The following is an 11,325-nucleotide window of genomic DNA, read 5'->3' as shown; positions in this document are numbered from 1 at the left end:
ATTCCTTCAAGTGAACCATGAAGAACAGAGCTCGGATTGAGGGCAGCATCTGTGAGGCATTCCTGGCTAAGAAAACTTTTGCATAATTCAAAACTCTTCCTCTTCCTCTTCCTCTTCATCCTCCTCATCTTCTGCTGCTTCTTCTTTCTTTTTTTTATCATCATCACCATCCTCTTCTTTTTTTCTTATTCATCTTTTCTTTCTTGTTTTACCTTCTCAAGTTTCTTCTTGTTTTACTCTTTCTTAACAAGAATAAAAACAAAAAGAAGAAGAAACATATAATGCTACAAAATTACTTGAAAGAGGATGAACTTACATTCATTCAACTAAAAAAGAAAGAAATAAGGAAAAAAAGAAGAAGAAAAAATGCAGCATTAGAGAAAATATTTTGTGTAGTTACAGCAAAATTCGGGGTAAAACTAAGACATTTAGGTGTATTATTTAAGAATTTAGGTGGATTTGTATTGATAAATTCTGCATAATTTAAAACTCTTTCTCTTTTTCCTCCTCATCTTCTTGATATTTCTTATTTGTCTTTTCCTTTTTGTTTTACCTTCTAAAAATACATATCATTGCAAAACAACAGAAAGAGGAGGAAGAAAAAAGTGCAGCAGCAACAACAACAATAAAAAAATGACCAAAGTATAAACACGGGAATATGAAGAAGGAATGCGAAAAAAATGGAAAAGAGCGCAAAGAAGAAGAAGAAGAAAGAGGAGGAGGAGGAACGCAGAATACAAACGTTGGAGGAGGAACGTCGTGATTTCACGCACGCGTTATAAAAATGAATTTTGTTGGATTAGGGTTAACTTGTATAAATTTATATGGCAAAAAGACTTATATGTGTAGCAGATCTCTAAATATTTTTGTTAGATGTAAAACTTTATTCCTTAACTTTACCATCTTTTGTATCATTAAGTCAAAATTTAAATATTCTAAGAGGCCAAAGTAGTTGTTTAGCCTTTATTTCCAATTCATGGTTATACTTCAAACAATTAACTTTTTTTTAAGGGTTAACCACAAAAAACGCTTTTAAATTATTTAAATGCTGAAAAAAATGTACCTGAATTTTATTATAAAAAACACCTTTAAATAATTTAAAAACATAACAACAAAATCTAACAATAAATATATATTTTCAAAAAATGTCTTAGAGATTGAATTTTGATATGACTGTTTACAAGCATAATTAACAAAATGATATATTATTATTTTTAAAATTTAGTATTCTTTTAAGTATATATTTTTTTGAGATTTTTTAAAAGTATTATTAGTTGTTAACAAAAAAATTACAAAAAAATATATACGCAACGAAAAATTATCAAATTTAAAGATAATAATATCTCATTTTTTTAATCATGCTTGCAAAACATTACATTAAAATTCATTTTCTAATGTATTTTTTTAAGAATACATATTTAACGTTAGATAATCTTGCAAAAAATATAACATTAAATATGTATTTCTCAAAAAATACATTAAAGATTGAATTTTGATGTAATTTTTTACAAGCATAATTAGAAAAATAAAATATTATTATTCTTAAAATTTGGTGTTTTTTGTTAAATATATATTCTTTTGTGATTTTTTAAAAGTATTATTAGTTGTTAACGAAAAAATTATAAAACATATATACTTAAAGAAAAATTATTAATTTTTATGTATAATAATATCTTATTTTTATAATCATGCTTACAAAAAATTGTATTAAAATTTAATTTTTAAGGTATATTTTGAAAATATATATTTACTGTTGGATATTGTTGTTATATTTTTAAATGATTTGAAGAATTTTTTTCATAATAAAATTTGAGTATATTTTTGTCTACATTTAAATAATTCAAGAGACATTTTTGGTTGTTAACCTTTAAAAAAAAAAGAAAAGAAAAAAGAAAACAGCAGAAGTGCAGGACACAAGACAAAGTGCGAGTGCAGTTACGCTTTCAATACGATTTGTTACGTATCAGGGAGACCTAACCAACAAACACAATAAGCCATAAACAACTAAACATTGAAACAACAGCACCACCCCCGGATCCAATCTTGCCGGTGAAATAAAACGCGGCGGTGGCGTCTCCACCGTGGTAACTAACTTTCAAAGCCTTTTAACCTAACAACCGATTAATTAAGCTAAGGAGTACGGATCCTTCTGAGTTCCGACTACTTTGTATTGTGTTGCGCGCGCATCGGAGGGAGAGATGTGGGTGTTTTACCTGATCTCGCTGCCTCTAACGACGGGTATGGTGGTAATGACTCTGAGGTACTTCGCTGGGCCCCACGTCCCTCGCTACGTCCTCTTCACCGTCGGATACACCTGGTTCTGCTCCCTCTCCATCATCATCCTCGTCCCCGCCGACATTTGGGATGTAAGTTTCAAACCCTTCTTCTCTTCTTCCGATTTCAATTCACGATCTGCTTTCGTTCTTGTTCATCCGCTTCCAACTGTGTTGAGTTGGATTGCTTGATTGCATAATTGCTAGTTTTGTTTCATAAAGGAATTAGAGTTTAAGGGAGTCGAACCGATCTTAACTACAAGCTAGTAATTGTTACGCTTGTTGTTTTGATAAAACTTGATTCCATCCCAAACCCCTCTGCTTGGTAGGAAGAGATGAATGTAATGTGTTCTATCACTAACCATTTAGTTTAATCATAATTTTGCCATTCCAAGCATTTAAATTCACTTGGACTCTATTTCCCCGAACTCTATACAACTTTTGTGAATGCGCCCGGCGCCTGGTGGGTGGAGGGGGGAGATAAGGTTCGTGAACGAAAATGGTTGTAGTGAGAGATTGAATCGCTTTAAAACTGAGGGACAAATGCAGGTATTAGATTGCTTTTAACATAATTTCTAGATGCTGGTAATGGTATATGTAAGCGAATGTGTAGCAGTATCCAGACAATGTTTCCACCTTAGGTAGTCAACTTTTGGAAATTACTTGGGCATGAAGATGTTCTTGATATCTGGGTTTTAAGTTAGAAGCTGGAAGAAAGATTTACAAGCATGAGTGTAGAGCAATTTACTTTAAGAATTGTACTGAGTGATGAAAATCTTTATGCTACATTCGTTTTGTGGGCAAGGCAGCTGTGTGGCTTCTTATTTTGTAGGTTAGCTTGTATCAATTAAATCAAAGTTGTCATTCATGGCCACTTTGCTGCAATCTACTTCGACTAAATAGTTCTTGAGCTACTAAAGTAGCTATTTTCCCCTTCCTTCTTAAATGGAAGATGCTTGGAACTATAAGAATAAGGAGTAGTGTGGTTAATCTGTCTTTATACATCATATTGAGGATCTTTATCCTCCGTGCCCTTTCTAATATCCTTCTTTTGTTAATAATATTTATATAATGGTGTTTGTATTACACATGCAGACATTGTCATCTCAACATACAAACAGAGGCATTTCTTTCTTTTGGAGCTGGTCATATTGGAGTACGTTTTTGCTCACTTGGTACGCTTAATGTAAAGAATTTATTATATGTTTGCATCACTTTCACATATGACTGTTTTTCTGCTCTCATTGCCAGACAGAGCACACTTCCAGAACTTGTTTTGAGTAATCTGTCTGTGCACTTTGTCATGTGTACGATATTTGATCAAATCAAGTCAAAGTAACTATTTGATGTGAATGTATATAACCTTCATAGGCACTCATGATTAGATTATTTTTCTTTTGGTTGGAAACTTGGCACTATCTATCTGCTGGTATCTCTTCTACTCAATTTCCTTATGTAAGGCACAATGCATGCTGACCTTTTTCCCGCTACAGATCATACTTTGAACTTTGCCAGAAGAAATGGTGAACTGCACAACATGATTTGGTTATTATTTACAATAGTAAATTTTAAGCGATATTATGTATGTGGCCAAAATGCTATTTTGCTTTGTGTTGCTCTCATATGCTTGCCTTTGTAGTTTGTACTAAGCATGATTATTTCAAGGAATTATTTAAGTAAAATTTACATATTAGAGATGCAAATTTCCTCATTTTAAATTATTTATCCTAAGCAGGGCTGTGGTGCCCCTTATTCAGGGTTTTGAAGATGCTGGGGATTTCACTGTATCAGAAAGATTGAAAACTAGTGTACATGCTAATTTGCTCTTCTATCTAATTGTGGGATCCATTGGCCTGTTTGGGCTTATTCTTCTCATTATGATGCACAAGACCTGGTTGGTTCTCTTTTCTTATCCTTTAACCCTTTCTTAAAACTTTTTTTAAATGTAGATTTTAGTTGGTTGCAGTATGATGTTCACCCTAAGTTAGTAATACCATCTTATATTTTTATTTTTATTTCTTTCCTTGGTTTTTTAATATTAATATTCTTGTTTTTGACTGTCTATATGGTTTCCTTAAAGGCGTGCATAAAAATCAAAGGCCTATGTGGTTTTTATTTTCTTGTTTGTAGGCTCATGATTTTATATAGGAAAAATTGGAAATTAGGAAAACAATATGAATCCTGTTTCCTATTTTTATTTTTGTTTTTAATTATTTATTACCTCAACGAGAGTTCTAGTTGGTTTATACTTTGGTGTAAACAGGAAAGGAGGTCTTTTGGGATTTGCCATGGCTTGCTCAAATACTTTTGGACTTGTTACTGGTGCATTTCTTCTTGGCTTTGGTTTAAGTGAAATTCCTAAAACCATTTGGGTAAATGCTGACTGGACCACCCGCCAAAAGGTTCTTTCTCACAAAATTGCCAAAATGGCTGTCAAACTTGATGATGCTCACCAAGAACTTTCAAATGCTATTGTTGTAAGTGGTTAAATCAAGTTGTTAGGAAATTTTGTTATATAATTTTACCATTACAAAAGGAATCAGTATAAATGGATTTATTGAAAGTTTTGGATTTTGATAAAGTCCAATGTAGTCATTTGGTCAATTTAGCTGACCCACCTTGTTAGTTTTCCTTAATGTTTTGTACTTGCACCCAAGTTCCGATGGACTTTTCTTGTTTGAGTCGTTTCTTATATATATTTTTAAAAGAAACTGACTGTAGAACCTTTGCTACTAGTTGGCTGCACCAGTGGGATTTATATAAGTTATTGGTACATTAAACATAAAGTAATTCTGAAACTTATATTCAAAGTAGGAATTATTCTTCATGGAGCTGATTTATGTTTTCTGTTTAGTATCTGTTGTCTTGGTTCTCCCCTTCTCTTTCTTAGCAAAAACAGAAATAGATTGTTTGTGACCTGTTGGAAGACTATTAAGGGGGTTGTTGATTCCAATTTATAACCAGGCAACTTCATAAGTTGCCTTTGCCATTTTACGCAAGTATTAATACTTGCCAGAAGTATATAGGTGGCAGTTTTGTTGACTAACTTTTCTGTACATGGAGCATCACATGTAGAAATTATCATTATTTTTATTTGTTTGTGAGTTAGAGGAGGATGTAATATAAGGATAGATTTTCAGACAAAAATGCGTCCTTATCCTACACTTAATCCAAGAAAAAATTGTGGAGCTTGAGGTTTATTGCTTTATTTCTATAGGTTGCTCAAGCAACATCGAAGCAAATGTCCAAGCGTGATCCTTTGCGGCCGTATATGAATGTCATTGATGATATGATTGCTCAAATGGTAAAGATATTACATCATTTGATTAAGGATTTGTTCTTGGTTATACAAGTTTTAACCTTTAGAATTTCAGTTTAGGGAAGACCCCTCCTTCAAACCACAAGGTGGTCAATTGGGGGAAAATGATATGGATTATGATACAGATCGGAAGTCAATGGCAACATTAAGGCGTCATCTTCGGAGTGCTTCTGAGGAGTATCAAAGATATAAAAGGTAAGAAGATGACCAATCCCGCCTCTTATTGGTGTTATTTACTTTTGAGGTTGTTCTGGAATATGGTGTCTAATACATCAGCAGTTAGTGTAGATTCAATTTATGGTCTTAGAATTATGACAAACACCCATCATATCACTTCATTCTCATTTAAAGTAAATACACTAATCAATCATATAATTTCTCTGGTTAATTCTGCTTATTAATTTCAATATTTCGGTTTTTACTTGCACATGGGAGAGTTTCATTTTTGCTTCATAGCTTCTACAAATATAAGTGACCTTGTAAAACCTGGCTTTTTTATGCTATCCTATGGTGAAGTGTATTCTTTCTTGCTTACTATAGAATTAGAATCATTGATTTTATGTATGGTGAGAGTGGATATGCTGGCTTCTTAATTATTTAGTTGTAGCTCTTTTTAACATCCTTGCAACTAAGGTCACTTAAAATTTTCCTTCAGCAATAGCCAAATTTTATTTAATGCTGTTGCTCATGCAGTGAGTATGTGACTTATGTACTTGAAGCCCTTGAATTGGAAGATACAATTCAGAATTATGAACGGCGCAACTCAACTGGATGGTTTGGTTCAAATTTTGTTTTTTCACTTTGATGTTGTCTTATAATATATTGCATGTTCTCCGGATGACTCGACAATTTATGCTTTAATTTCAGGGAATATAATTCAAGCATTAGACCTGCTCGGACTGGCAAGTTGGGATCCCTATTTGATACTTTAGGTAATTGTGAGAATCATTATTTAGCCACCCGCTTCTTCCTAACTTCACGGAACGTTTCTTCGCTGCATCTGCAGTAGCAGTGACCTTTTTTAATTGGTTAAAAATCTGCTTTTTATGTGTCACCAATTTTGGGTTTTGTTTCCATACCAGTCCCTATACATGGATTTGAATCCTCTCGTTTATCCACAAGCTAATAAACTTCATTTATGGCATTAGGTAGTGGGTTTCTTTAGTTAGATCATACTCTGGTAGGTGGTAGCCACATAGGGATGACCAGTCCACAAAGCTGTGACTCTATTTGATTTTAGGGACTTATTTACAAATAATTGCGTATGTCGGGATCGATTTTAAAATTTTTGTCATGTAGGTAATAGTTTCATATAATTATTCCTAGAACCTACATCTCTTTTGATGAGTATGCAATATTTTGAGATTTGAGTTCTAATTATTCTCTGCAGAATTTTTCTGGCGATGCATTTTGAGTAAACAAGTTGCAAAAGGCCTGGCTGTTATCCTCGGTACCATGTCTGTTGCAATTCTTTTCGCAGAGGCAACTCTTCTGCCCAGTGTTGATCTATCACTTTTCTCCATTCTTATAAAATCTGTTGGAGGACAGGAGGTGTTTGTGCAGGTAGACCAAGTTTGTCTTAGATTTTGGTTTTCTTTAATTTGAACATTGAGATGCTGTATACAAATTTTTTTCCTGACATATTGAAAAGAAAGATTTTTATGAAGATTTAAACCATGCATGCATACTATGAAACAGAAAATAACTCATTGAATTGTTTGGAGGTTGAATTATGAATGATTGGAGACATACCCCTAGAACTAACATGTGCAACAAATCTTGACTTTTGGAAGAGATGCATTTACTAAATAAAGAATTCAATCCATGCATGCTGTTCTTGTTGCTGTGATGATTTTTGATAGTTTGTTCTATCATCTGGCCCTCATGTGCCGGTGACTCGATATAACATTTTAAGGAAATCTGAAGTCTATTATTTCTCCTTCTCTGCCTATTTAGCTCTCTCTCTCTCTCTCTCTCTCTCTCTCTCTCTCTCTCTCTCTCTCTCTCTCTCTCTCTCTCTCTCTCTCTCAAGCAAAAAAATGATCCAGAGGCTTTTTAATTGGTACTTCTATGCAGCTATGGTAGCATCACATACAAGGCCATTGCAACTGCTTACATGTTTCTTTTGTTGTCCCTGTACTGTCAGATGTTACTTTATTCGTAAATTGTAATAATTTTAATCACTCGTTATTTAATGTTTGTGGTGACTCTTTGGTCTTCAAAAGGTTGCATGACATTGTGTCTTCAATTTCTTCCTTAGGTGTTTGCTTTTATTCCTCTCATGTACATGTGCGTCTGTACATATTATTCCTTGTTCAAAATTGGAATGTTGATGTTCTACTCATTGACACCCAGACAAACCAGCTCAGTTAACTTGCTTATGATATGTTCGTAAGTATTATTTATTCATTTACATTACTACTCCCACTACCCCTTATGTTTGTTACTTGTTGCTCTTAATTACGAAATGAATCACAGTATCCTCATTTTACTTTTCTCAGGATGGTGGCTCGTTATGCTCCCCCAATCTCTTACAACTTTCTTAATCTCATTCGTCTCGGTCATAAGAAAGTGACTGTATTTGAGAGGGTAATTTCTTTATCTTATAAATGCACTGAAATCGCTGCATTGTTGTCTACTGTGAATAACTTTCTCTTGCTTCCTAATATTCCTGGAAATCGCTGTTTCATAATCCGTATCATTGGATGCATAACATATTACATGACTGTAACAGATTGTAACTATGCTACTATGTATTCATAAGTTCATTTGCCTAATATTATCCCCCTTCTTTATATTTCTCTTCTTCTAGATACAAATAACTTATTTTTCTGAGCATACCATGATTTTACTGTTCTGTATTTAGTTTTACACAAACTGTATGTTCGTTCAAAGTGGGCTAGCAACTGCTAAATTATCTGAAGTCTAAATTTTTTTCATCAGAACATGTTTACTTCCTTTCCTTGGTATTTCATTTTAACCGGCTACACAATGTGGCTATTATTGCAGCGAATGGGGAACATTGACAATGCTGTCCCTTTCTTTGGCGATAAGTTTAACAAAATCTATCCACTTATTATGGTTGTATACACACTTTTGGTTGCAAGCAACTTCTTTGACAGAATGTTCTCCTTTCTGGGGAGCTGGAAGAGATATATCTTCAAAACCGAAGCTGAGGATAGGGATGGCTTTGATCCATCTGGAGTAATTATTCTTAAAAAGGGTATGTAAGTGAGGAATTACAATGCTGTTAAAGGACAGAAATACAATATCAGAAGTATTAAATAGTGATTTTCTGATACTTGCACATTATTTATTGTTTTGTTTTATTTGCAGAGCGGTCTTGGCTTGAACAAGGTCACAAAGTAGGGGAGCTGGTTGTTCCACTAGCAAGGAATTTCAATGGTGTTGATATTGAATCAGGCAACAATTTTAAGGTAACATGGACATGCCCCCAAAAAAGTGGAAGCGAATTTTACTTTATTTTTTAATTGGGTATAAAGTATGTTTTTTATCTTTGAGGTTTGTGATTTTTTTTCCAAAATTACCCCTAATGTTTAATTTTGTTCAATTTTGTCCCTAATTTGTGTCAAAATTATCCTTGGTCGTTTACTTCATCTAAAACATTAGGGACAAAATTGAAAATCTAAAACATTAGGGATAAAATTGAAAATGTCTAGGGATAACTTTGACACAAATCGAAAACGTTAGGGACAAAATTGAATGAATAAAAAATTTTAGCCATAAAATTGAATCAAATTAAACGTTAGAGGTATTTTTGAAGAAAAGCACAAACGTTACGGACAAAAAACATTATCCTTTTTAATTTGTCATCTAACATATCCAATTTAAATTAAACCTAGTTGTTGTTTCAATAGAGACTACTATTTCTCTATTGCAACAAGTCTCTACTCACCTCATGCCTTGTTTGTTTAGGAGACGAATGGCGTCGAAATGAAGACAAGTTCCAAGTTAATCTCTGAGGAAACAAATGGAAGTCTCTCTAAAACTTGGAAGGAAGAAACAAGCAGTAGATATGGTTCCAGCAGGGAGGCTATCAGCAACAAGTATGCTGCCATTAGGGAGCAGGGTAAACCGAAACCAGAGGAAGCCATGGCGGATTCTTCGAATTCAGAGCTCGATGAAGGAAATGATAGTTTGAGTCATAGCATGGGACGACCACCTTTGGGTTTGTCTTCGACTTGGCAAAACATGAAGACAGGTTTTCAGAATTTTAAGGCCAACATAGGAGCCAAAAAATTTATGCCGTTAAGACAAACACAAATACAGGAAAATAATGTCTCCCATGCTTCCTCTTCTGAATCCCTTGATGAAATATTTCAGAAACTCAAAAAGCCTTCCTCGGATCAAGTTAATTATCACGATGATAATTGAGAGTTGTGACGGAGGCACAATACATGTGGTTCCTTTTGGGAAGAATGTGCACGTTCTCTTAACATTGGGAATGGTGGTCCATATTCCATAATATCATGTACAGTAATGGGAAAATAGTAAATGTTGATGTTCACAGAAGTGAATTATAACTAATTCCCCAATTCAGAGTAAAATGGGCATGGGAAAGATATATTGATATTGTATACATTAGAAATCAAATCTCATACAAAAAACAATCCATCCAGTGGCGAAAAGAATACAAATTGTACCAGTTGATTGCAATGAAAATGTTGTCTGGCTTGGATTCGGAATTTCATTTTTTAGATTCATGATTATAGCAGCACTCGAGCACCATTTTATTTATTTATTTATTTATTTTGAGATTTATTTCGTACTTTTTCTTGTGAATTTACTCCTTCAATTGGGTATAAGATGAAATAAAATCCAAATTCGGGCTAAATACTAGCTCTCTATGATTGCAATTAAAGTGGGTTGGGAGTTAAGGATGGTAACACCATCTGAACTTGAAGGTACCCGTCTACTCCCAACACGATTAGATGGATAATTATCCAATCCAACACTGGGTGAGTTGTAAAATTGCTTTTATCCATCCGATACATTTATGATAAAATAATAATAATATTATTCCATAAAAAATTAATAAAAAATAAATATGAAAACATATAATGTTATAAATACGGTTTTTGTTAAACATACATATATATTGTTATTCATACATACATGTATTTTGATGTTATATTCTAAATTTTATTAATACAAACTAAAATAATGGCAAAAGTATATTTAAGAGGGGTAAATACTTAAAGAGTTAGAGTACAAATTTCCAATGCACGAGTAGGAGTGAGTCAAAATCTAAATAGGAAAACATAAGGCCGAGAAGGATCAGATAGTGCCAAAATTCGTCCATTGTCATCCCTATTAGGAGACATCTATCTAGTATCTAGGAATTGGTGTAGGCTGTGGAGTGAGATGCAAGAAGAGAGTAAGATTTTATCCAAGCGTGATTCGTATCTAGTTAAGTGTGATAAAAATAAAGATGTTGAAATAGATGAGTGGTCACATAAGTATGAATAAAATAAGGAATAAAAGTATAAGAGAGAAGGTTGAAGTAGTGCCTATTTTAGAAAAGATGATATAATCTCATTTCAAGTGACGAATAATAGAGAAAGACCATACATGAAGTGGACAAAGAAGATCTACATATCAACATTTTTACTGTAGACATGCCAATGACGCTGTTTAATTTGGGTAGCAGATCCTAACTAGTAGGTTATAGATTTGTTGTATGTGTTACGCTGTTGTGATTGGTATCTAGTT

The 11,325-nt window shown here is 33.4% G+C and overlaps 1 protein-coding gene across 4 annotated transcripts; it reads left to right on the top strand.

Annotated features, from left to right (window-relative positions):
• Nucleotides 1–1,844: 1,844 nt before the first annotated feature.
• On the top strand, nucleotides 1,845–10,298 carry LOC112715153 (uncharacterized). Of its 4 annotated transcripts, none has more exons than XM_025766919.3 (14): nucleotides 1,845–2,366; nucleotides 3,369–3,448; nucleotides 4,009–4,167; nucleotides 4,537–4,750; nucleotides 5,491–5,577; nucleotides 5,648–5,787; nucleotides 6,286–6,366; nucleotides 6,460–6,524; nucleotides 6,983–7,155; nucleotides 7,853–7,983; nucleotides 8,094–8,181; nucleotides 8,602–8,815; nucleotides 8,929–9,029; nucleotides 9,529–10,298. In XM_025766919.3, the coding sequence occupies exons 1-14, from the start codon at nucleotides 2,199–2,201 to the stop codon at nucleotides 9,985–9,987; spliced, it is 2,160 nt and encodes a 719-aa protein (XP_025622704.1). In that variant the 5' UTR covers nucleotides 1,845–2,198; the 3' UTR covers nucleotides 9,988–10,298. The 4 variants fall into 4 exon arrangements, with proteins under 4 accessions (XP_025622704.1, XP_072060700.1, XP_072060702.1 ...); XM_072204599.1 differs by having other exon boundaries at nucleotides 1,860–2,366; nucleotides 3,369–3,429; XM_072204601.1 differs by having other exon boundaries at nucleotides 1,863–2,366; nucleotides 3,369–3,429; nucleotides 4,031–4,167.
• The last annotated feature ends 1,027 nt before the right edge of the window (nucleotides 10,299–11,325 follow it).

This window comes from Arachis hypogaea, chromosome 10, assembly GCF_003086295.3.
Source record: "Arachis hypogaea cultivar Tifrunner chromosome 10, arahy.Tifrunner.gnm2.J5K5, whole genome shotgun sequence".
Classification (NCBI taxonomy): Eukaryota; Viridiplantae; Streptophyta; class Magnoliopsida; order Fabales; family Fabaceae; genus Arachis; species Arachis hypogaea.
This window is presented reverse-complemented; position numbering and strand designations above follow the sequence as displayed.